The 27729-nt window shown below is 42.1% G+C and overlaps 1 protein-coding gene across 3 annotated transcripts in view; it reads right to left on the reverse strand.

Moving 5' to 3' along the window:
* Positions 1-27729, reverse strand: part of ppp2r3a (protein phosphatase 2, regulatory subunit B'', alpha) — a 59454-nt gene that overhangs the window by 4787 nt on the left and 26938 nt on the right. The window contains exons 2-7 of one of the 3 annotated variants that reach the window (XM_032501048.1): positions 17344-20745; positions 17138-17304; positions 2042-2326; positions 1202-1305; positions 1013-1115; positions 821-895 (exon numbers count right to left, since the gene is read on the reverse strand). In XM_032501048.1, the coding sequence (XP_032356939.1) occupies positions 821-895; positions 1013-1115; positions 1202-1305; positions 2042-2326; positions 17138-17304; positions 17344-19909 (3300 nt within the window). In that variant the 5' untranslated portion in view covers positions 19910-20745. Of the gene's footprint in view, positions 1-820; positions 896-1012; positions 1116-1201; positions 1306-2041; positions 2327-3873; positions 4599-17137; positions 20746-27729 lie in introns of those variants that run through there. The other 2 variants (XM_032501047.1, XM_032501050.1) reach the window with 2 other exon arrangements.

Below are 27729 nucleotides of genomic sequence, written 5' to 3' on the forward strand. Positions count from 1 at the left end.
GGGGGGGGGGGGGGATCAGTGTTTACGCATTAGAGCTTCTCTGCAGCTCAATGATAGATAGCCGTCCATGAGAGATAACCCTCCACTTTTTAATACTTTGCACTTTGCAGTGCCGAGAGAAGTATTCAGATCTTTCACTTAAATAAAAAGCAACAATACCACAATGTTAAAATACAGCATTACAAGTCCATTTACAATGTTATCTTATTTTTGGACAGTTCAGTCTATAACAATACATCACATTTTATAACCTCATCAAATGTTTTGTATTAAAAAAAATCTGTAAATTTACAAAAACTACTAGTAACCTTCATTTATGCTGTATGTAGTGAAGTAAACGTTAAAATATAAATCATTCAATCTTAATTCAACGACTTAAATTAAGTAAATGAAAATTCATTAAAACTGTACTTAAGTAAATGCATTTAGTTACTTTACACTATTGCCAAAGTGTCACATTTTTAAGACATTCTATCATTCATTGTTAATGTAACTCCTATTTGATGTTGTAATGAAACAACAACATCATTCATATCGTATTTCTTCAATTCTATGTTGAATTATTTTTGCTGTCCTAAAATTAAGTCTAATTAGTACTTCCCTTTTTGTGTATTCATGTGACCTTCGATACATCACAAGTGTGACAACATTGATAAAACTCTTATATAATAATGTATTGTTTTTATTATACTTGGATAATAGATAAGAAGCTGTGGCTCCGTTACAGCCAACACGCAGACTAATACAAGCTTGAGAATAAATCCTAGTAGTCTCATAATTACACTAAAATACACCCTCATGTTAAAACATAAAGAGTTACCGTTGTTATGTAGCGAGAATGGAACTCAGGTGCATCCTTCAGAAATGTGAGCCCAGGATGCGTATCCACTATGTCCTAACCAGACAAACACAGAAACAGCAGAAACATGTAGACGTGTGTGTGAGGACGGCATAGAGACTGGGTAAAATTTGTGTTGCTCGTCTGATTGATGGATGTTGATAAGACCTGTACCTGCAGTAGAGGGATGAGGTCCTCCTGCTCCAGGTATCTACAGCTGGGTTTTGCTAGCAGGGAGATAAACCTCGATGCATCATCGTGACAACTGTGCAACAACCTGCAGGAGAGGGGGACTTTTAAAACAACCTGATAAGGGTTGTGACGGTGACGATGATTTTTGGATGAACATGAGGTCTGTCTTACTTCCTCCAGGTTGCAATGAAGGAGTGAACAGAGACGAAGCCTGTCCTCTCACCACCTGCTGAGTAGAACATGGGGGCCTTCCAGTAAAGTGGACACCCGCATGCCTGAACAGAAAGACAAGGAGCAATACCATTATCTTATCCTGAAAAACAAAAGGTACTGTAGGTCAAAAAATGACTGAGTGAGAAAAGGGCGTCAATGTGCCCAGTCAAAAGTTCAGTAATGTTTGTCTAACATTAGCACCATGTACTGAGATATGAGCAACGTGGGAATCTCTTAGTGTCCACTTACACTGAAATATGTTGCATCTTAAGCTACTTATCAATATTTTGGTCAGAAGACTGTGTATGATGTGAAAGTGGTCCCTCATAGTGATGAAAAAGAGAATTATTACAGTGATATTTCCTGACATTGGTGATCTCTGCTTCAATGGAATTGACAGCATAAAAAAACAACACTGCATTACCAGGCCACCATGTGTGCAATGTTTAATTTTTTTTTTTTTTTAAAGCTTCAAGATGAAACTTTTTAGTTACTTTAATCTCACAAATTTCTGCCAGTAAATGCTCATCTTTTCCTTTTCCTCAACATCTTTGCCCATCCTGCACTAAACCATACAACCTATTTTTCTTATTGTTAATTGAGGTATTTTGTACATATTTGTTCATATTTATGTTATTGGGTTGTTGTTGTTTTCATTACGTTTGTGTTTATTTTCTTTTAATGTGTTTAATATGCACCATCTACCAAGGCAAATTTCATGTAAAAAAAGATGTTTAAATCAAAAACAGAAGTAAAGGGTGTTTGTAGAATTAAGACCATTGTTGTTGAACTGCTGACCTTTGCGATCTTGCCCATTTCATATATGTCCGCCTTTTCTTCCTCAAACTCAGTGAAGGCAGTCTCTATGGCAGCAATGGCTGCGTCGTGGTTGGTGGCCGGGCCCATGGCAGGGAGCCCACGGGGGTAGTAGAACCTGGGAATGTTGATGGCAGGAGGAGGAGGGATGACGATCACTGGAGCTGGAGGAGGGCTGGGTGAGCGCGGTGCGGGGGGCGGTGTGACTGTGCTGAGGGCAGGGGCTGGTGGAGGTGTGCCTGGTTTCTTCTCCAGTTTGGACTGGACCTGAGAAGAGAGAAGGATGGTTATTTGTGGGGATGGACAAGCTGTGTTAGCTGTGGTGATAACTTTAGAACTCAAATTTGCAATTCTTACGTTTTAAACACTAAGAAATTTGTTAATTTGACCTTAATTCCATATGTAATTGAACCACTTATGCAGCATGCTAATGACTGAAACACCACAGTCTAGGTTTGCCTAGTGTGGCTTATTGTTCCAAATCAGAGCTACACTCTTGCATTGCATTTTAAATATCAATGGACAGTACTCTTAGAGCCATATTGCTGCAAGATTTTAACCTGAAATGTATAAATTATCTCCTTTTTCTAAAGCCATATTCATTTTTATGTCAACTAAGTACTGTAGATAAATTAACTTCACTTTATGAGGATAAAGAAACCATCTAAGGCCTATGGTGCGTCATAAAACTATGTGCAAACAACAAGAGACTTGTTTTGAAGTCAGCACTTAAGACAAATTCAAATGGTTGGCAAGAAAAGAACTAATTGCTGACACCGTAACTAACTAATAAGGCAAAATTAACACTCATGGCAACAGTTCTGCTTTATTTATAATGGTTTGTACACTATGAAATTCAAAATGGGCCTTGTGTGCAGTATGCAGCAATGCTTGCATGAATAAAATAGTAGAATGTGTCTTAGTTTGGGAAGAACTGGTTGAAAAGCCCACAGAATTATCAAATCGCGAGCAGACTGAAAGAAGAAAAACTCATTGTTTCTGTGAGTTCCAGACATCCATCATTAACCAACAACACAAGACTCACTTCATGTAACAGACAAAGAAATGCACACATACATTAGTGGACTGTGCTCTGGAAGAGCTCTGAACACAATTATTTTATTATCAACATACTCCATTTTCTAATTCACAAGACAACCATTAACGCTGCCAGCAATGGCAAGGTAAGATAACAAGAGATGTCAACTCCGATAGAACACCATTTAATGTAGATCAAGGGTGATGAAGTAAAAAGAAAGGACTTCACACATTTACATGGAAAGATCTGAAACTGGCATTTAATTAACACTGGTTAAATCAAAACTATTCAGTGTGTTCAAGCTCCCTGATGCCTGATATGTTTGGTGCATGTCCTCCCCGAGGGCCTCCAAACTGTGTGTACTGAGTAGGACAGCTGTAGCGGTCCTGCCCCTCCCTGTCCTTCACAGAGTTCATTCTATCACTCTATTCCTGCACCTTCTGCGCTATTAATACCCTGCTGGTATCTGCCTCAGAATAGTTTGTCGTCCCTGGCATGTCATTCTGTGTTTATGAGGGCAACAACATGAATCTAATGTATGTGTGTTGTGTGCTGTGTGTGTGTATGTGTGTGTGTGTGTGTGTGTATGTGTGAACATCTGTGAACATGTGTGTGTAAAAGAGAGAAACAAAGAAATAAGAAATAAAGAGATATCAATTGTTAAATTATTAGTTTTTTTTGTCTACTGCACATTCATCATATTTCTCATGAGTTTGCATTTTGCTTGTGCGTCCAAACTTGCACCCCGTCCGTCCTGCTTACTGCACCGACTGACCTGTTGCTGCTGGAAAGACTTGAGTCTCTTCTTGAAGCGTGAGGGGAGGACAAAGTCACACCCCCTGGCCAGAAAGGCCAGCTCCCCCCTCAGATCAGGGTCCAGGCGTAACGACATCTCCTTGATCATCATGGTGGGGGACGAGACACGTAACCCCCCACCAGGCACGGCCACCGGTGCGGCTACTGACACGGCGACTACAAACGGACCAGCTTGCCCAGCGACTTAACAATCACTGAGAGGAGATTGAGTGCACTGGAGTAAAGAAGTCCACCTAACAGCTCAGATATCCACTAACTAAAAAAAAAAAAGGCCCAACACCTTAGGAAAGCATGTGTGTAATTTCAGGCAAAATGCCCTTTACAATCACTCACACTCACAAAATGGCTCTCCTCCAGGCTGCAATCACATGTACAGACTCCCAAAGCGGCGCTCTGTAAAATAGTAATCCAGCAGTGTATCTGTGCAAAGAGATGTTCCTTAGAACTCCCGTGCTACTGTGCAGGCCGGGAGGCTGGACCATGGCACTGGGCTGTTTTATGACCAATCGCAGCCCTAAACAGCAGCTTCTCTGTGAGGTAGAAAACCTGTGAAGTCCCCCTGTCAGCTCAGGATGTATGTATTTGGTGTAGTCTCACTGGTGCCTGTCGCTCCAAGCTAGGCTCTGACAAACTGCAGTGAGAAACACGAGCCATGCCGGTGTCTGGCAACACACATACAGCACACCGGCTGTCCTGAGCATTGGGGAAGGGGGGGGGGGATGTTGCATATCTGTGTGTAGTGATTTGCATGACTTGATCCCTGCCTTTGACTAAAGTTAGCCGGTGGGAAGTTCGCCTCAATGTGAGTCTGATTGAAATTATTTTACTGCAGGCAGGAAACCTAGGTCATGGATTCATTGTGAGTAGGACAAATAAGTTGAATTATTTTCATTTGGGTAATTTAGGGTAGAGTGATGAATCAGCGGGCAAAGCACCTGTTTTTATATCTGCTGACATACAGGAATTCCAATGGGCTTGCTCGGAAACTTAAAACGGCGTTCCCTTTTACTAGAACATTGAAATCTTTAACATCCGTGACTATTTGAAGAGTCACTCTTGATTAGAGCTGAAACCTTTCTTTTTGAAATACTTTAATTAAGTTATTAGTCGTCAGAAAAAGAGGAACATGCCCGTTGTAGTTTCTTGTAGCTCAAGGTGATGTTTATGTTCCACAAGAGTTGCAGTAGTTTTCTGTCAATCAACTAATTGATTAATTGACTAATCAATTGAGGTCTGCCATCCAATACCAAAAATCCATTTTCAATTATATAAATCCTCATATTTGAAAAGCTGTAAACCAGGGACCAGGCATCATCAAAACGGTTGGCAATTCATTTTCTATTATTTGATTAATCATTTAATCACATCATACGTTTATCTCTACTCTTGATTGACACCTGTCAAAAGAATCTAAAGGCATCAATAGGGTTCCAGTTCCTTTCCTGATGCTTGTGTTACGCATGTGCAAAACAAAAAACTTAGCATTTGGTTTCAAATTGTTTTATGCATAAAGCAAGTCATTGGTACACTCATGGTGAATTTGCATATATGGTAATAGCTACTTTAAAGTGAGTATAAATAGTTGAGTGTACACATTGCAAATACAACCCCCACCATCTGCCACAAAGCAGAGTCTACCCTTTCCTCCAGCCATGTCAGATTGAGCCAGGACCCATTCAGAGCCAAGCAACACCAACCTGGAGCAAGAGGGGATCCCTCAGGACAGTTAGGCCTGACCTATTTTAAACTTGTCCAGCTAAAATCCCCCCAAGACTAAGACACTACACTAAATGTTTGCCGTACAACTGTTTACACATGTATATACAGTATATGTAATGTCTAGCATTGCTTGCCACTGACTGTCAAATAAAAGGAAACTTTTAATTTCAGAATCTGTGGCAGTAAACACAGATTCCGCTGCGGTTGTGTTTCAGAGAAGCAAAGATGGAGAGTCAAGTGCCCTCTAGTGCTATACTGGGCTTTATGAGCATAGATCTCAGTAAACAGAGGGATACATTTAAGTAGAAATTATATACATCACTGCTGTTGGTTGATAACTTTTCAGGAACTAAGGAAAGAAATGTTCACTTCTTGGGTCCATGAAGTAGACTAAGAATTTAGGGGCTTAAAGCTACAATTACGAGCTTTTCCAGTGTGTACTTTTCGACATCTTAAATATGCTCTTGTTATTTTCTATCTGTCACTGGAACTCCTGCTTTTCTTCTATATTACGATGGTGTTTCATCCAACGGAGTCTCTGTTTTTGCTGTCCCCATTTTTCAGTATGTATTTCATTACTTTGTAAACTTTCAATGTCTCTGCATCACTGACAACATGGTGTGTTAATAACATATGAGCAAGAACTCTCTAGCGCTAGACATGTTAAATGTCTCCATGTGTGGGACTGACTTTCCACAAAAATAAGTGAGTCACCTTGGCTTTTAGGGTAAATCCTCTCAGCTCCCTGTATGCCCTACTGAATTCCTTGGAACAACTGGACTCTGTACTGAAGACAAGGTCACATACCAATCCCACACACTTACAATGACGCACACTGTCTTCTTTTGGGACGATTCTCACCTCCGTGCTGCAGGGGGAAACATTACACAATCTATATGCTATCTCTTGTCTATCAACAGATGCGCCATCTCAACAGCCTTTCGTGTCATGTTGAATCCCTCACCCCTCCCTTTTCTTTTCTCTTTTGCTCTCTACCTGTCTCTGCTGCTCAGTCTGATCACTAAAAGTTAGTTCCCACCACCTCCTCTGCACTGCCTCATCGACTGTAGCGATGCACTACAGTCGATACAGTGATATCATAAATCTCTGAAAAAACGAGATACACCAGGCATGTGTGTGTGTGTGTGTGTGTGTGTGTGTGTGTGTGTGTGTGTGTGTGTGTGTGTGTGTGTGTGTGTAAAGGGAGCCAGAACACATGCCATTGGGCAGCTGTGTGCTCTTTTCCTCTCTGACTGACAGTCGGTGTAACCCTGCACTCTCAAAAAAAGCTTCCGTGTGGTCCTAAAACTAGCCCTGTTAATGAATCTTGAGTGTTAAACTTCACTCCACCTTTTAATATATTTGTCACTTAAGCTGGCAAGACAGCAAAGTTAATTAAATGGCTAATTTACCAAGATGTAAGGACTGTGAGGATGTTGTGGGAGCCAACTCCTTTAAGGATTCTTAGATGTTCCACTACAGTATGTGGGGCAGTAGCTGCAGTCTGCTCAAGTGACATGAAAGCAACTCTTGGGACAAACTGTTCCCAGAGGGAGGGACACATACGGTCAGCACTGATGTGTGGGACAGATACAGTTAGGGACTAGAGACACATATTGCCCTCAGGAGTTGGTGGAGACCAAAACAAAGCGAAAAGGACGTAAACATTGGACTTACATTCACCAGGTGTCCAACACAACTCCAAATGAATGCTTGTGTTGCTGTGTGTCTGCCACTTATGTTTGTCATATCAACTTTATACGGTAATAATATGTCAATGTTGTGTTTACAGCTTGCTACACTACCTCCAATTGGTCCAAAAAATAATTATTACAGTTTTAATGACAAATTAAGGTACAACTCAATTAAACTACAGGCCATACAATATTTAAAAAAAAAAACTTTTAAAGTAAAATGTGCAGCCCATTTTCTTATTTCCCTACCGTTCAGACAGATTAAGCATTAAGCTAAAGGCCATAATCCGAACAGGTCTTTAAATGCTAAGTAAGAACTAGATCTAAATTATTGTTATCTGATATAAGCATCACCTGCATGTTGCTTCAAAATTCAAACAGTTCAATACATGAATTTTCTTTTTGTATTCATATTAAAAAATAAATACTGAAACAGCATGTGATCGGTTCTTTTCTTTTAATTAGCAAGTTGAGCAACACATAAACACCCCAAAATGAATGTATTCCTTTTAAGATGCTTGCTTAGGGAGAGGAGAAGCAGACAGAGAGGGATGTGAGTGTGTGTTGAGTGCTATGTCTACAAGTACTTTCTTCCACCCATGACACAGACCTTAACCAACCCTACTGCTACAGGAACAGGTGAGTCAGCAGCCTTCATGGCATTGATCAAATACAGTACATGCATGATGGGAAGAGTGGAGGGACAGAAGCAGAGGATCAGTTGTTCTTCAAAAACAACTGCTGCCTTCGTCCACCTGTTAAATACACACTGGATGTGCACACATTCCCTTCTGAAGAATTTAATTAGCACACAAGTATTGATACACATGTCTAAGTTGGCAGGCAATTCATGTGTACAAGTGGCTGTGTGTGGGTGTGCTTGTATGCCTGGATGGATTCAGCGAACAGCAACTGCTTCTTCCAGTCTTTCAGAGAAGCTGAATAGTGTGAGCATGACAACTTCCTAAACACATACACCCACACAACTTCCTCAACACGCACACACGCACACACACCTGCTTTGTAAATTTGGCTGTCTGCTGTGTGTAAAATTATCTGTGTAAATATAGCAACCGATTTCATGTTTATTCCTGCCTCAGGCACCAGGCAGAATTCACCCATACATACATGGATGCACATGGGATAACACACACAACCCTCTTGGTAAAGTTATGACCAGGCATTTCATTGGACAATCGCATTAAGCTTGTTACTGTCCTTTATTGTTTAATTTTTCCAATTGTCCAAATGTCCAATTGACTTACTATGATTTTTTTTTCTTGATTAATCAATTACATATTTGGTCTATAAAAAGTCAGAAAATGGTAACAAAGCCCAAGATGCCCATGAAGTCGTGTTTTGTCCACAACTCAAAGATATTAAGTTTACTGTCACAGAGGAGTGAAGAAACTAGAACATTGTCACATTTAAGAAACTGGAATCAGCTCATTTTTACTTTTATTTTATAAAAAAAAATTATTAAAGAAATACTCAAACTGATTAATTGATTATCAAAATAATTGCCAATTAATTTTATAGCTAATCAATTAATCATTGCAGCTCTAAAATATTAAAATTCAATGATTCAAATATATGTGTATTTGTTCGTCCACTGAGTGTAGGCTAGGTTTATAAATATTTTCTTAAGAAGAAGATAACTGTAATAATTACTGCACTGGCAATTGCATATTGTTATTTATGCAATGTATTTATGTCAGCTTTACATTTTTATTTCCTTTTAAAAACTTGCAGTGCAACCAGCTGCCCACTGGGACAAATCAAGTTTAAACTTGAACCTGATATCATGGAAATAGGAAACTCTTCCTCCCCATTTCTGTGATTATAAACAGACTCACTTTGGACTGGGCCTGCCAAATGCCATCTCCAAGGCGATAACCCTTTCCCTGGATTGGGTGGCGGGTGGAATGCTCCCAGGGTTACCGTGCCAACAGCAGGAAACGCAGTTCACATTGCAGCTCTATTCTTTATTCCCAGTCTCACTTCCTCTCAAGACGGACAACACACACACACGCACACGCGCACGCACATGCACACACACACAAAGTTGCCTTGGGAACCTCCTCTCTAAACTGACGAGAATGAACTGAGTTCAAGTGCTGCCTCCATGATAGATGAAGTGAATCCGTGCTTGTCACGGTCTACCTCACATCCGAATCGGAGGACAACATGGGAACAGTTGAAGACACAGCTGCTGAAGCTATCTGAGCGGAGGCAGAGGCTGCCTTGTAATAAACATGTCACAAGCTCAAATACCACAGCAGCCAATGGTCCCGTTTTGAAAATACTAAAAATGTCATAATATATCTGATATATTTTCTCTTTTTTTTTTACATCTGCGCATAACATGAACAGATTGGTTGGAACTCACCAGTTGGTTTGGGATGAAAATTCAACAACGACAATTTCACAACAATTTCACATACTGTAACTCAGCAAATATTTCACCATAGAAATATGTATAACACATTAGAGTCAGTGATCTACGACATTAGAGCATTATCTGTAGCTCTATTTATAAAATCACTTGTTTGTGGATGGATGCAATTTCTGAACAATTAGTGCTAAGTAAGCAATTAAACTAGCCGTCTGAGGCTCATGTATTTCTAATACAACATTCTAAGAAACTGTTCATTTACTGTTGGGGTCAACAAATTTTACTATCTGTATTTTTACTATAATGTGTGACACATGTCAAAGTGTCCCTGAGCAAGACACTGAGTCCCAAGTTGCTCCCCAAACACTGCGTGTATAGCTATCCACTGCTCCTAATATCTAGGATGGGTTAAATGCAGTAATAGAATTCCACTACAACTTCATGTGGGTACTTAAAGGAATAATTCAACATTTTGGGAAATACTTTTTTACTTTCTGGCATAGTTGGATAACTCAGCCAGCAGCCTTTTGCCTCGCTGGAAACAGCTAGCCTGTCAAACAATAACCAAGTGTACCTACCGACACCTCTAAAGCTCACTAATTAACATTAGGGGGTGGGAAAAATAACTGATTCTTAGATGCATTGCGATTCTCTCTAGAACAAGTCAATGCTCAATGCAGATAAGGTAATAATTGATTAAAAAATTGTTACTGTCTCCAGACAAGTACAAATCAGAAATCGGCGGGGACTATTTCTTGGTTCTGAGCAATTGTCAAGCAGCCAGCAGAGACTCCAGGAAGTAAGTTTTGCTGTTTATTGCTTTGCAGTTTTGCATATTTGTCAAAACATACACGCCAACACCAATATATCTGTGACAACCTGGTCGTCTGACAATATCGGCCTGCCAGGATCTACCCCATGTGAAATCCCATAGTATGTCATTACAAATAACTGCATCTCATAAAGCATACAAAATGAATCTGAAATATTATTCCAATAGAGCTGCCTCAATAATCACACTGAATTACCTCACTCTGTGGGAATAGCAGCCTGTCAACAAGTAATCTTTAATAACAACAAACTCCAAGCCTTTCGATGGCCAGCTTGTTTTTTTTTATATTTAACAACACTATTAGGGCAGGTTTTGCATTACCTTCCCATGGCTATCTTAAGATTTTGAGAAAGTGAGCTAATCCTACATCAGCAATAGCAATGAGCCTCAGCCTGGAGCTGCAGCGAGAGAGCTTTCACTAGTGTGCAGTAAGCGACTTAACACAGCCAATGGCAGAGCAGATCAGCTCCTGTTTCCTCTCTTTTTCAGACAGAAGAATAAAGATAGACAGGAATGTCAGGCGGGAGAAATGCGTCAGCATATAGAAGGAGCCACTACACAAGCCATTGCACTTTTTTTGCTGCAGCCCTGCGATGATAATAAAAAAAAAAATCCTAATATGAGATGGTTATATACAACTGAAGAATGTGCAAGAATGTGAAGAAACATAGGAATGCAAACAAGGCAGGAAGCTAAAAGTATGTTGCTTTAGTAATGATCGTACCCTAAAAACAAATCACCTTAACATCCCTTTGCCATGCACAATGAGCCACATTTTCCCAGTAAAAATATAATTCAAGCAGACAACATGAGACAATAGCCCAGAATAGCATTGCAATTTGCACCACTCCCAAAAGTCAAAGTCATAATCATAATGTCACAATCATGGCAGATTAGGTTATTGTTTTTCTGTTTGTACTTCATTGAAAAAAAGAAGAAAAGAAATGAAGAACCTGGAAAAAATGTGAAACATCAAACTGATTTTAAATGAAGTTGCGACACACCAGTTCACAAATCATCCTGTAGATGGAGATATAGATCCTCTTGTAAAAGTGAGGCCGGCCTACAAGCCAACACAGTACCCTATGGTACAGTAGGGGCTCAGAGTCGCTAGAGGGTAGCAGTTCTCTGCTTGTACTATCTGTCTGACGCTCGAGCCTAACAGGTAAGCCTGGATCTGACAGGAGATGCTGGTCTTTGATCCATCATCTCATGTTATTCAAGGCCAAAATTCCTGAAATCACCTTGGCTGACAAAGTGAGAGGTTTGTATGATGAAAACCATTTGCTTATAGATCACCAAAGTGGGAACAACAGCTTTAAAGATCATTCTTATACAACTTTAACAAAAGGTAAACAGATATATCATTAGTGACACACTACAAGACGAGCAACAACTCAGTTGTACTTTAAAAAGTAAAACTATTTGTGCATTAAATTTTGGACACAGGCAGAGTAAATCCTGATGTGTATGTCCGGATTAACTGGGGAAAGACATTTTGCACTGAGGCTGTTCCCTGGAGAAAACCTCGGGCCCAGTTTGCGTGGTGCTGTATAAAGGGTGAGTTCAAACGGAAAGGATAGACAGGGAGACTGTAGGGAGATGGGTGGGAGGGTGGTTGACACCCATGTTTCTACCGAGTCTTAATGTTCTTGAACATTGGCAAACTATTTCACATGGAAACACACACGCACACACATACAGTCAATATTCTAAAATAAACCTAAAACACTTCCAGTTTTTATTTGATTCTGTGGGGGAGCCCTGCATTAGCCAATCCCATTGCACAACTAATATTCTGTGGAAGGGAAGTCCCATCAGCTACCTACTACTTGCAAATATTTTGTGGTGGTTTCCATGGTAACAATAGAGGGACGCTCAAAGACTTTAGCAGCAATACCTCCCACTGAGCTAAAAACTTTTCAGATGTAAAAGTGACATGCAGGCTTGCATGTGTGTGTGCACATACACGCATCTGTGCAAGTGTACACACTCAAACAGAGCACTCTGCAATGGGAACAGCAGTTGGATGTTATCCCAGCCTGCACCGGGAGTGGTGAATCATGATGTCATTTGCTTTAAAGTGCAGTGTGTGTGTGTGTGTGTGTGTGTGTCTTTGTGTGTTCAAATAGCTCCCTGCCAAATGTGTAGAGTTAATGAACTCCACCACTTCTCAATGTGTGTGTGTGTGTGTGGTGTTGTGGTGTGTGGGTGTGTGTGGTGTGTTGTGGTGTGTGTGTGTGTGTGTGTGTGCACGCGTGCATGTGTATGTGTATGCTCGTGTGTTCGTGTGTGTGTGTGTGTGTGTGTGTGTGTATCAAAGGGCTGGGTGGTGAATATCCCATTGTCCAAGCTAACCTTGGATGGTATGAACTGTATGGGAAAAGTCCTCTCACACGCAACCAAGGCCCCCCATTTGGGATTGCATTTTGTGTGTGTGGCGTGTGTTTGGTTTGTGTGTGTGTGTGCGTGTGTGTAAATGAATGCATCTGTGTGCTTGTGCACCTAGGGTGAACAAGGCGTCTCTCCCTGCTTGGCGGAGGTTCCCACTGTGACCTTATATTTCCTGTGGAAGCAGCCGAGGAATGATGTCATCCTCCACCGACCCAAAGTCAACAACTGTACAACTCCCCCCCCCCACCACCCCCACCCCCCCAACACTCCTCCACCCCCCTTTTCCAGCACCACAAGCCTCCCTCTCATCTCCATTCTTTTTCTATGCCCGTTCCTCTTCTTCTCTAACTCCCTGTGAATTCTTTTTTTCTCAAAGCCAACTTCTCAAATGACCAAAAAAGAAACTGTCCCTCCTGCGGTCTCACACAGACATTCATTCATTTAGCTTTCCTGTCTTCCTGTTATTTCCTTTCTATCTCCATGATTTTCGTTAGCGCTCCTTCTATCTTTAGGTCCCTGTGCCAAAAAATAACAGGTTTCTATCTAAAAGGTCAACAATTTCTTTCCTCAGCTCTTCCCTTCCTCGACAACAAGCTGAAATTGCCCTTTAGTGGCACTTATCTCCTAAACACTTAAATGAAGGCACTAACCCACGTAAGAGGAATATTGGATGAGAAAATAAGAGAACTGTATGACTATGAAACAGGTTTCTCGACAACTAATTCTACTTTCATTAAGAATATCTTCTCTGACCAGGCAGAGTACAAAGCAAAGATACAGACTTTCTATGTCACCTTGATTCTGCCATTTCTTTTTAGTTTTGAGGTTTGCTGAGTTTCAATGGGGCTCATAAGGAAAAAAAGTTACTTTAGTGTATGTTGCTTAGTTGATTGACAAAAAAGTCTACTTCTACAAAGGAAAATTAATTCCACTGACAGATTTCAATTTGACAATGTGCATGTTAGCAGTTACAACCCAAAACATATTTGGGTTAATTTGTTTATCAGCAGAGGATGTCCCAGTTCAGATCAGTATGGATCAAGTGTAAGGTGACGCTTTGCCACTTTCTGACGTATTTCCTGGTGGGAACTCTTCAGCACATCCTAACTCAAGCCGTAACTGATCGACACTATTCTAACCTGGCATCTACAGCAGTTAGCAAAAACACTCAAATCAGCCGAGGGTTAATTAAGCCAACAGAGTGGCAGCTCTGGATGCAGCCAGGAGTGAACGTGTGTCTGTAAATCGCGTCACCGCTGGTTGTACTGCAACAACCCCACTGAAACAAAAAGATACAGGTCCGATTTAGGTGCAGGGAAATGTGATCTCAAATAGCACTTCTTATATTTGCCAAAAACAGAGAGAGGGAAAGAGAAAGACAGACCGACTGCCACTGGAAGGCCATTGACCTCAAGTACCACTAGCAGATTTAACTGACGCTACTCCCAAGCATCACTGCTGCCACGTCTCCCTGCTCAGAGTTTGACTGTTATGGCCTTGCCTCTGATTTATATCAGCTGGCTTCCTTGTCTCCATGGAGACTAATGGGTGTGTTCTGACAGGTGGAGAAAGCCCTGTATTAGTCTGTCAGCAGCAGTATCAACAATAAACACACACACACACACACAGAAATGAAGATGCTACCGCTTGAGGCCAATGCCATCACAAAAGGCTTAGCAGAGCTTCCCACCAAAGACATGGCAATGCCAAGGGAAACACAACGCTACAAATCTCCAATGTGGAGCATGTAAGTAGTTGTGCATGAGAGTGCAAGGGAATTTTCTCACTTGTGTGAGAGGGGGGCTTGCCTTGTTCGTAGTTTGATTGGCAGTTTAATGGGCAACCGAGGCAGGAGGCGGGGTTGGCGCTGAGGAATATTAGCATAATTCCCAGAGTGCCAGAGTAGGTATTGGGTGTCAGAGAGCTATTCCCAAACTCAGCTGTGACCCACAGTAGCACTGGATCAACTTACCCCCAGGTCAACTTACCCCCAGGTTAACTTACCTCCAGGCCAACACACACATACACACATACACATACACAGACTCATTCAAATGGGAATCATCTGAATACCCCTGTATGCATATAAACATGAATGAACACATATGTAAATGCACACACATCCATGAACACCTGGACATATAAGAAAGCCTGGATGCACACACAACACATTAACAAACATGCAAACCATCACACACACACACATGCAGGTCCATTTACACTGTGGCGACAGTGAGTCTGTTAGCGGGATGCCATAGTACAGAGGGGTGGACAGATTTAGGTCTCCCTCACACCCAGTTCTGCCAAGGGTGGAGGAGGTTGGAGGGTAACGATACCGTTAACACTCAGTGTGCCAACAGATGCCCCCCACACTCTACCCAACCCTTCTCCCACCTCCTGTTGTGCTCCAATCAGTACCTTTCATTGGGTTGCTCTACCCTCCACACAGCAACAACTGTTATTCAACGCTCCCAAAATAACACAGCGGCCAATCACAGGGCGGGAATAGAAATGGTGGTCAACGTAGGCTGACTCCTTGAACTGCAGGTGAAAGAAGGACACTAAGAGGAACGACAAAAGTAACAGAAATGGAGGAAAGAGAGAAAAACACAGAGAGAAAGCCTGATAGATGCAAGGGTGGCAAGAGATAACAAAAAGAAGAGAAGCAAAAAAACAAAATCAGAGAGGAAGGAGGGATGGCAAGGCAGATACAGGACGGAGGAGGGCTAAGATCGCGTAATGATGTGTTGCTGGCTGTTCTGTTCGGTCTTCTGACTGTGGCAGCTGCCATGGTAACCTCATAAATAGGTGGCCTACATATCAGCAGGGCATAAGGTTACACAGCTCAGTGAATAAACACACACAAACAGTAGTGGGAGGCTGGTGAGGTGAGAGATGATGGAAGAGCAAAAAAAATACAAATTAGCAGAGGAGAAGAAAAAAAACTAAGTGAGACAGTGATGATTTGATGCTCTGTGTCAGTGTTAATGTGTGTTTGTCACAGATAATTACCTAAATCCACAATGTGCTGTAGAACACCCACATCCGAGACAAGCTGAGAACCCCCCTTTCTAGGTTTATTCACAGCATTGTCAGTGTGTTATGCACACCATGTCACACACACACACACACACACACACACACACACACACACACACACAAGCTCCAATTGAATTCACCCGCTCACTCCCTCGAGCACAACCCTAAATTACCTTATAATATAAATATAAAGGAGAGCGCACGCACACACACACACACACACACACGTTAGAAACCGGAAAAGTCAACAGAGAGCCACTCCTAACACAATGAGCTGTTGTTCCATGATTCAAAGCACCAGCTTCAAGCCCAGATAGGAAAACTGTATCAGAGTGTTCATTACAGTTAATGAATACTATTCATCACGGCACATCAATTACAGTGACATCAACTCCGTTGTGTCACAGCGATAAACTTCTCGTCTGGGTGTTTAATATGACTGTATTGAATGTATTGAAAGCAAGAGAAGCTTTCTTTCAAATGGTTTATTCTCAGTCAAATGCTGCCAATCACTCGGTTTCTTGGTTCCTGTGTGCCTGTCACTCAGTCAGCAGACTGCCTGTCAATTTGCTTCATGGCAATGGTAACATTTGAAATTCATATTTAGATGTATTTAGTTACTATGTATTACGAACCAAAATCTTGATTAATACGATCAGCTTATTACTACTAGTGACACAGCATGCAAATATCCTCAAAAATGACTAAACTGGACTTGAAAAAAGCAAAATGTTCCCACCTCTGCAGATATCTGCTCTAACTTAGACACTAATTTGCAATAGATTTGTATGGAACTATAATACAAATTCCAGAAGTGACATTATCTTCTACAAACCAGCGAGCAAGTGTTTCTGCCAGAGAAAGTTGGACTCAATATAGATTTTTTCACGAAGAATAATAATTCAGGTCTGAGATGTGCAGTTTGTTGACTGATTTACATGATTTAAATCCCTGAAATTCCTATCCCCATTTCATAGATGAGTTTTAAATGTGCATTTAAATGTGCACACTAAATTCTCATGTGTTGTGTTGATAAAACTGATATAGTGTGAAACTGTAATGTTCAGTGATGTTCAGTTTCTCTCTCTGGCTTTCCATAAGCTTGTGCACTTGTCAGTAGTTTTAATTTGAAGGTGTGCCTTTGACTTACTCTGATCACCTCTGGATTCTGCTGGATGAGGAGGGTTGAACCAGTGTCTCTCACAGCAGCAGGGTCGCCCACAGCAACGGCAGCATCTCTTGTGGCTTCCACAGTTGGGATGGCAAAAGGGGCTGGAGCTTCAGGTGAAGTCAAAGGTGTAGGTTCAGCTGAATGAGTGAAGGAATGCAAGCTTGCAGGAGTAGGCATTGCAGGTGCAGGGATTGTTGTAGGATCGGTGTCACCTGTAGGGGCTTCTGTTACTTCATCTGTAGCCTCAGTAATAGGCTCAGGTATGGGTGTTGGCACAGGTTTAGGGGCAGCTTTAGGTGTAGATTTAGGTGCAGCTTCAGATGTAGCATTGCACGCAGCTTCAGATACTGTGGTTATAGGTGTCGGCGCAGGTGAAACCGCAGGTGCATTTGCCAGGTAATGTTTTGGCGGTATAGTTGGAATTTGTGCAGCTGCATTTGTGTGCATAGATGGAGCAGTGGGAGCAGCTGGTGGGATTGTGCACTCCAGAGGGGTATCAGCCCTGCCAGTGGTGGCCAGTGTATCCTGCAGGAGCCTCATCACCTCCCGCTCCTTTCCACTTTTCCTCTCAGCACTCCCTGTGCTCCCCGCCCCAGAATCCACCAGCTCCTGGGCAAAACTCTCAATGCTTTCTAGGATCCTCAGCAGCAGTGCCCCATCCTCCTCCTCTCCCACCACAGCTTCACTGTTCTCTCCCTGGGGGGGAGTGAGACTCTGGAGAGTCCTGGAGGAAGGGCCATTCATGGATAGGTGGTTGGCTGGCTTCTGAACTTGGATCTGGGCCATTTTAGCATGAGTAAGGGCCTCACTGGTAGTGCTTCCTTGGCTTCCTTCTCTCTTCCTGGTTTTGGCTGGAAGAGGGGGCTCAATTTTTTTAGGGTGGCTCATACTCTGAGACAGATTCTCCAAGTCCATCAGCAGCTTGTCAATGTCATCATTCCTGTGTGTGGCAGCTTTGGGTGCTGAGACTGTAAGTGAGGCAGACGAAGGCCAGGTAGAGCTGGAGCCAGTGCTGGCCGGCAAGGTATTTGAAGAGTTATGGAGTGTGTGTGGATGGGACAGTTGCATGTGTTGACCCAAAGTTATCCCATTATTGTTCTGGGTTTTGTTCACCCCTCTGGTTGGAGTGTATGTCTGTTGTGGGATTTGTTCAGGTGTCTTTCCCACATCTGCTTCCTCCTCCTCAATATAAAGAGCTTCCATGGGGGATGCTGGAGGAGTGTGTGTATAAGTTGGGTTTGGGGAGGTACGAAGAGGGGATGGAGAGTGTGTTGGAGTGGAGCTGGATGGAGTGCATGTCATAGATGGAGGAGAGAGTGTGTGTTGTGTAATCGAAGAAGGATGTGGATGTAGTCCATTGGTAAGTAAAGTGGTTCTGGAAGGGGAACTTTGGACTGGTTTGTTATGGATGGAGTCTGATTTCAAAGAAGATGAGGAGGAAGATGAAACAGAGGACGAAGTAGACAATGCAGAATGAGGAAGAGTCTTTGGGATGGGAGGTGACAGCACTACATCCTCATAGCGAGGAGGTTGCTCATGGCCAAATATTGGAGAGTATGGTCCTTGCTGGATGGAGTGAAGAGTGTTGACCAGCTCGGCCAAATCGCTGTGCCCACTTCCATGCGCACCCTGACCCCCCTGCCCACTGCCTCCCAAACTTCCAATTCCCTCCAGCTCCAGAGGTAATCTCTTCAAATAGGAGCTGAGTCGGGTCATCACAGCCCGATATACACTTTCAGGACTGGCTCCTCCATCCTCTGGCCCTCCGCCAGCTTTGTGTCTGATGCACTGCTTGATGATGTCGGTGCATTTTTTTAAGTCTTCAGAACATTTGAGCAGGATGTCAAGGCAGGCACGGATGTCCTCCCCGCCTGCTCCACCAGTGCCTGCCTCTGCTCTTGTCTTCTCCAGCAGACGGGCAATCAGGTTCTCCTCTCCCAGGGTGTTGCGATACAGGGAGGCCACTGTGTTCAGACTTTGGTCCAAAGACCCAATACTCGATAGGCTGCTTGTTGATCCACCACTTACTTTGGTGATTGCCGACAAGATGGCTGTGCTGCCCTTTAGCTTTGTCTCCTCCAGGCCTGCTACCTTCCCTGGCACAAATGGTGGCAGGTTCTCATCATTGAATGTACCCGTGCCATTTGTCATGCCATTGGCAGTTCCGTTTGCGGTGATGTTGGAACTGAAGTGGCCGTAGATGATCTCCAGGTCGGTGGAGCGGCGGCTGAGAGAGTCAGGACGGACTTTACGACCTTTTCGGAAGGTGACGTGGCTGGAGGAAGAGAGGCGGAGCTTGTCAAAAGAAAACTCTTTGAGTTTACCACTGGCCAGGTTGATGGCCTCTTCGGTAATGTCCTTCAGACTGCTAGAAGAGCTCAGGTTCCCACTCAATCCTACACCACTGGGGGCCTTTTTACCGCGCCATGTGGGGCTGTCCTCCCCTAAAGACAAATTGCCACTGCTGTCCGCCCTCTCTATACCACCATTATAACTAGTATCCATGGTAACAGTCATTTTACCATGGTTGGAAAGTTGTTGAGTGTTCATGTTTGGGTCACTGTATACAGCTTCAGCAGCTAGCAGCTCGGAACAGGTGCCGCGGTGTGCGACAGTACAGTCTAGTCCCTGGGACAGCGCCCCGCATGGCCCTGAGCAGTAGTGCACAGCATGGGAGTGAGTGCGCCGGTCCACTACCACACTGTTGTAGCAGCTCACACTGCTCACCACTACACGATAGGCTGCTGCCATGGTTACCAATGTCCTTCAAGGCATAGAAGGGGCAAAATAATATCCAAATGTAAAACAAAACAATACAGTTTTAACATAAAAAAATGGACGGATTAGAATGTTATGCTAAAACTCCTTTAGTTAAGAGAGAAAAAAAGTAGCTGAAAAAAATGCGTCTTTCAACTACATGGTGACAGTTCTCAGAGACATGCCACTACTGTAATTTAAAAAAAATGCAAATTAACAACTGACAAGAAATGTCTACAAACACAACTTCCAAAAGTAAAATCCTTTCATGCTTGCACCTGGAAAAGCTTTAAAAGGGTTTCACTCTCTTCCAGAGCAATAGAGAAGGCATAATTCCTTGTCTGAGAGCTCTGGGCCTCTTAATAACAGCTGTAAGGTCCCTCCTCTCTCCACAGGCAACCTTCTTCGTTTCCTCTCCAGCAGCAGCTCATTAGCCACTAATGACAGCTGTGGAGGATGGCGACAACGGAAGATCCAGCTGGGGTATCACCCATCTCTTCAAAGTAGCAGCCCCAGGGGCCTAATCCAAGGCCAGCGAGGCCTTAACATTGCCCCATCCAAGGCTCATCCCCCTGAGCAAGGAGATGTAGGAAGAATCACCTTATGTCACTCTGTGGTTTCTGAACTGCTGATGGAGCGGAGAACCGTTTGCTGACTCCAACGCAGCTGCAGATTAGCAGGGGACCGACCACAGATGGCCAACTGCCTCTTTTCTTCTGCTGTGCGCTCCTTTCTGGATCTGTCAGTCCCGTGCTCACTCTCGCCTCTTCCGTCTCCCACTGTTGCCCATGTGTCACAGGGAGTGTGTGCTTCTGACAGGAGGACACCACCTGCGAGTCAGCAGAGAAGGAGGGGGGAAGGGTGTGAAGAAAGAGGGTGCAAAAGAGAAGAAAGGAACACAGAGGAAGAGAAAGTTAATCATTAAGGCAGTTACCAAGAAGTGGATAATTGTGAACGTGAGTGCATGTTTGTGCATTTATGGAGTTGTGTATGAGCACATGAGACACTCTCCCTTTAGCTATCATCAAGATGACCGCTGAAAAAAGGGCTTACAAAGGCTTTATCATCAAAAAAAAACTTGCAAAGCATCCTTGAACTTCCTGAAACATCAACCTCAAATTCAAATACATATCGAGAAGTCAGAAGGTGGCTCGGTTGAGAACCTTCCCCTTGCCCTTAAAGTGGGTAGATTCAAAAACATCCAAGAAAACAAAAGGTTGTGCAAACTATGTGAACTAGGAGAAGTTGAGAACAAATCACATTTTCTTTTGTATTGTCCATGTTATGATGAGTTAAGAACACCGATCTTACATGAAATGTCGGTCCGAAATCCTGAAATGTTTTGATGCATTGGATGATGACCAATTGGAGAGGGTGTTTAAATTTAATATTTATAAGTTGGCAACTTTTGTTTCTAAAGCTTGGCAAAAAAGACTAGGTTTATTTCTTTAGGGTATGTGGTTAATATGGCATCTGGTCCTTTATCCTAGGTAATGGTGACTTGTAAGCCTGTGTGTAGGCTGGGCATATTTTATTGTATACACGACACAATAATAAAAAGTACTCATTCATTCATACGGATCAAAATGAGAGGAGGAAGGAAGACGCAGAAGTGTGGAAGGTTAAACAAGCGAAGTAGAAAAAAGATGTGACTCCCTCTCGCGTCACAGCCGAGCTACAAAGAGTTGTCTCCGCCTTCGCTGAGAAATCTCGACTCAGTAAAAGAGAGGCCGGTGTGTAGGAAAGAGAAAAGATCTGTTGCTTTCCATTCCTGTTTTCTTATTTGCCTGTGCTCTAGCGCAAATTCTATATTAGTTTAATAAAGATGTGTTTTTCCGGTCCACTGTGTTTTATTATTTTGGTGTCATTCTATTCAAAAACAGACTTCAATGTTGGCCATTTTTAGCTTTGGATAACTTTAAATTAGAGGCAGTCAAGCAGTATATAAATACCAGTAACATGCCACATACCAGGAACTAACAGAGCCTGACTAGGTAAACACAATGTGCAGTAAACCTTGTATCACTCTCACCCTCTCTTTTATGTCTCTCTGTCATTCTCTCTCCCCCTCTTTCAACTACTTTTGGTTTCAGTCTTCAATTGCACCAACATATTTGACTGTAATACAGCCAGTGTTGATGTGTATGTGATATGCAGGTATATGCAGTATACCCACTAAGAAAGCTAATGGCTTTCCATATACCTATATTTTCCATTATATTTTTGATATATTTTGAATTGTAATCTATTTTTCTTCTTCACATAGACTAAATAAAGGTATTCTCACTGTAAATTGGTGCATAAAAGTATATCAGAATACAGAAAATTAAGTCATTGATGCTCAAAACATCCCTGGGGAAGGACACCCAGACCCCCCGCTATGATATGGTCCTCCCCCAAAGGCAGATTCTGCCTAATATACAGTACAGTATACCCACTACAATGCATTAGACTACACCACTTAATACAGCGGCGAGACGGCACCACTATAGCCACAACCACACACATGCAATCTAAGCTCAGGCTTAATCTCAACCATACGAACATTTACAGAAAGTGTCAGGGCATGCAAGACTTCTTTAATGTACAAATTTGAATTTCTAAAAGAATACAGAAAAATAAGAATCTGGAGAAGCCAAGGTCTTGTACTGTGCTCAAATAATTGATTTTAGGAATTGTTCAAGCATTTATGAAAACCCTGCACACAGCTCATAGTTTATATAAGTTCAGAACTGCATACCTGAGGGATGCCGGATTTTCAGAATAACCATGGGAGGAAAGAACAACACTGAGAGGTTATTGCAACTTAGACTGAGAGTGCGGACATATGATCTGTTGTGGGTTCTCAGGAGGGTTATGGAGCTGGAGTTTCCTACTTAAAAGTGTGAAAAAGAGCAACTGGGAGGAGGGGGAGGAATGATTGGTGGGCTTGTGGGTGGAGGAGAGCGGTTGGCAAGGTGGGGGTGGGGGTTTGTGGCACCTGGAAAAACAACTATTAAATAGTTGTATGGAAAAAACAGGCGGTCACCTCATCTCTCTGTCTCGCTTTTTCTCTCTCTCCTTTCTCTCTACACAAACACAACAGCTGGATGCTGCTGAATCAGTGTCTTGAGCAGGAAATTACACTTCCTGGTAATCTGCCCTTGAAATCTGGACAGACAGTTAGTAATTGCACACACAACATGCACACAAACGTGTCCACTCACACTTCTTCCTCTTTGCCGTACACACTTAACTGAACTGTGTGTATATCTTTGTAAACGGCAGCTTCCCAAAGTGATACGGAGCACGTAAACAAACTCCACCGGTGTTGATAACACTGAACAACCTCCACATACATGCATGCGCATACACCCACTCATGAATGCCTGCACATGCCACACTGACACATATTACAGAAAAAGATTCACTAGTGGACACACACACAAACACATTCTATGGTGTCTCTTCAGACCTTGCTATGATTTAGTGTAGGTTGTGTTTTTTTCTGGATATTTTATGGCCGAGTTAGCTGAGAATGCGTGGAGGTATCCACTTTCAGTTTAATATCAACAAGCCAAAGCTTAAAGCTGAAAACAGGAATGTCTTTAGACATGAAAAATGTGGGTTTATATTTTAAGAAATCAGACAAAAAATAAAGTTTGTTAAGTATTATAACCCTAAACCTATTAACTCCAAATCGCAATATGTTTATTTACTTTCTAAAACAATAAAGATACAGATTTATATCCGATTGACTGAGTACAGTGAAGGTTACTTCTGGCACTGGAACTGGAATTTGCCGTCCAATCAGTCCCCTCTATCCTTTGCATCCTCCACTTCCTATTTCTTTTATTGCTCTGTCTTTTCTGGATGGCTTCAAAAGCAGAACAAGAAGAGAGTAGAGGAGGCAGATAGTGTTCCCTGAGGTTATTTGTGACAACATTTGCCGTCTCTCCTTCCCATCCTCTCATTTTGTCCCTTCTTTTCCCCTCCGTCCCTCCCTCCCTTCTTTCTCCTCCATCTAAAAAAAATCTTTCCTTCAATTTGACCTTCACCAGGAAACACTAAATCACCAGAGGCCATTCCTGTCACAACCTCCACTCCAGCCTTGAGCGTGCGTGCATGTGTGTGTGTGTGTGTCTGTGTGTGTACATCGGCAACTGTGCACATAAAGAGGTTGTGTGCTTGTGCTGTTGTTTTGCTGCGCGTGCGTGGGGGGCCTCAGAGGGTAAGAGGGTCTTTGTGAAGAAAAAAAGCCCAAACAGGAACCCCAAACATACCCCCAGGAAGAGAGGACAGGTCTATACTAGCCCGCTCGCACACAGACACACACACAAAAAACACACACACACACACACACACACACACACAGCTTGATGCAAAAACTTCAATGTTGCTACTGAGATCGCACACAGAGAACAGAGAGCTCTGCTATGTCGTGCAAACACTAAACAGAACCAAGGGAGAAACTAGTGGCTCTATGGGTATTGACTTCTGCCCTACAGTGAGGGACAAAAGTAGTAACAAAAGAAGGATTACTGGGCTTTGTGCAACATGACTCTCCTCTGAGAAACACACATACTTATGAGGAAATGTGTACAAACACATGCAAACTCTACACTACAATGTGCAGTTTTTATATTATTTTAAAATATTTATCATAAAAGCATTCCATCAAGTGTGTAAAAAGACAACTTCCTTTCTTCCATCCATCTATCATTTCTGCCTTTACTTGTAATTCTTTCTCTCACTTTTCCCCTTTCCCACACTCTGATCTTAAATGTCCAACAAACTGACTGCAGTTCTGACCCACTTCTCTGCATCTTTCTGTAATCCTCATATTAATTATTTACTCTGCACACACACACACACACACACACACACACACAACTGGCCGCATGCTCCTACTTCACAGGCTGAGATGGCACAAGTGCTCATCCATAGTTCTACAACTCCAGTGCTATCCCAGCTGTTCCTCCAGCACACTTCACATCTCTCGGGAAAGTGGGCTCACAAAGCTCACCACCTCATTAGGATCAAAACAGCAACCCAAAGGAACACTACAGGTCACAGTATATATCCCCTAAGGAAGGAGTTGAGGGCTGAGAAGAGGATGTTTTTTGTGCTTCTGAGCAGATGAGGAAATCAGTGACTCATCTTTTCTAATCTTAAAATGTTTCCTGGATAGAAAAAAGCTTGGCATTATAAGGCTAACACAGTCTTGATCACAGACAGTCAGACAGACAGACACACAGACAGACACACACACACATTTTGAATTGGCTCATCAGGTGAGCATCAATCAACTGTCTGGAAAGACACTCTGGCAGACAGCTCTGTCCTTGTAAAACCCTGTCACGCTTTCACAATTACCATCATTTTCTGCAGCAGAGAAAGTCAGGCTAGGAAACAAGGGAGAAAGATGGCTTGTCTGGCAATCAGACAATGCAAAATGGAAAGAAGAGAAAGAAATATAAAATATGTTTGTTTGGATTTTACAAACAGTAGAATGCATAAAATAACCATTCTTAACAACTATGGATGAGGATTATCCCTAAAATGGAAAAATGGAAAAAATGTAATGGAAAATGTGTTTGTTATCAAACCTTTAAGACCAAATATGTAGAGGGCTGAGGCTTTGGGTGTTTGTGTGTGTGTTTCTCCCATTATCTCTGCCAATTGTGTAGATGAGACAGAGGCTGCAAAGAGAACAAATAACTGCACTCTGGAGACACACACACTAGGGGTGTTAAAATGAATCATTGCATCGCGATGCAGATCTGGACGATTCTGCATCCATGCAGTGACAGACCATAATCTATTATAGCATACTGATGTTACTTGTTGATTTTTTTAGGTGATGATTTTTTTTTTTTTGCCTTTTATCGGTTGTCTGCTGTGTTTAGACTCCACTACATTCAGGAAGTGTCTTTTTTTAAAAGAAAGATAAAATGAAAAGGGGAGTTCATATATCTGACTGCTCAAATTTGTTAATGAACCATGTGTAGAAATAAATAATACTATTGGGAAGGGGACGAATTGGATGCATCGGGATATCAAATTCATTTGAATTGTTGACAGGGTAAGCATAATCAAATTGTAAGACCAACACACACACACACACACACACACACCCACACACACACACACAAACGGTGCACAACAGCAGTCAGGGCTGAACAGGAATAAGCTGAATGGAGGCAGGTCCAGGCCTATAGAACAGTTTTATTAAATCACTGTGGAGGACGTTTCCATGCAAACAAGGAGAGGAAACACAGGACAAAGAGAGTATTGATTTATGTTTGCATAGTTGGTATTCATCTTAATGTTATGACAGAAGTTGATTAATCTGTTTTCTATCACTTTTCCCTACGAGGTAACAAAGTCGAGTGGTCTTTGTAGGTCAATGCAGCAGGCAGCAGTGAAGGCATTTCTGCTTCTGTAGGCAGAACAGATGAAAACAGCTGAATGACTACACTGAACAACCAGGACATTACCAATGTTACAGTACACCAACCAAACTAAAAAGATGTGGAAGTAGATTCCACTGTTACGTATGTATGATAACATCAAGTTATCGTGCCGTCCTGGCTCCAATTATACTGACCATTTTTTTTATTTCTGTGTTTAACTAATGTTGACCATAATTAGCATTGCTAATCTACAGTATGTGGGGGGAAAAGGTTTAGTAAAGAGACAACAACAGGGTATTTTCCTATAATTTAGAGAAGGTCCTGCAGTACATGATCCTTAAGACATCAATTTGGAGCTGCAACAATTATTGGGTTAAAACTATGGGAAGATATTTTGGTCAACCTCGTAAAGTAAAAATGGCAAAAATCAGCTTGTATAATAATTTGATGCTTTTCTTTGTTATACATCACAGTAAACTGATTTGTTTTTGGGGTTTTAAACTATTGGTAGACAAAACAAGCTAGCCGAACACATCCCATTGGGTTGTGGTAAACTATAACGGGCAATTGTTCACAATTATCTGACATTTTTTTATGCAAAAATTATTAAATTTATTGAAAATATAATTCTTAGTTGCATCCTTTCATTAAACGAGCATAGCGCTAGTTAAGGAAATTGTGCCTGCATTAGCTGACCGGCATCAGCTGCTTCATTCATACTATGCAGTCATTTTGGTGTTTGGCTACTCGCTGACTAGTAATGTCCAATCATATTCATGCAGGTTTACAGGGTGGCCATTGTAACCTGACACTTCACACTGAGCTGCATTGTAAATTTTATTCTTGTGTTTTATGTTTCTCTTTGTTTTTAACTGTCTATTCATGTGTTTTACCGGTTTTAATTGCTTATGATTTTTAACTGTTTTTACTTGTGTTTTATCTGTTTAACTGATTTTGTGTAAAGCACTTTGAATTGCCCTGTTGCTGAAATGTGCTATACAAATAAAGCTGCCTTGCCTTGCCTTGCCTTGCCTTGAGCTATTATACAGTTCTACTATTACACATACCCACAATCTTGTCCTTATGAGCAAAATATTTGTCATTGTTGAGTTAATGAAGACTTGATTTTCATGGAAGGGAAGATTTGTTTTCTGATCAGAATTCACATTGCTTCATAGATTCTTAGATAGAGCTCCATCAAAGACCAAATATGTTCTTATCTAAAGTATTCTTCCAAAACACATTTAGCTTCCAATATGTACAATGAACAAGGTGAAATGTCTGGTGCTCTCCCTCGGATCCACCAGCAAGGCTCTCAGACTTGATCCATCATTTCTGCATCTTCTATTCTCCTCACATTCTCATCTTCCCCAACTGGCCGCACGCGTCTACTTCACAGGCTGAGATGGCACAAGTGCT

The sequence above is a fragment of the Etheostoma spectabile genome, chromosome 20 (genome assembly GCF_008692095.1).
Source record: "Etheostoma spectabile isolate EspeVRDwgs_2016 chromosome 20, UIUC_Espe_1.0, whole genome shotgun sequence".
Lineage (NCBI taxonomy): Eukaryota > Metazoa > Chordata > Actinopteri > Perciformes > Percidae > Etheostoma > Etheostoma spectabile.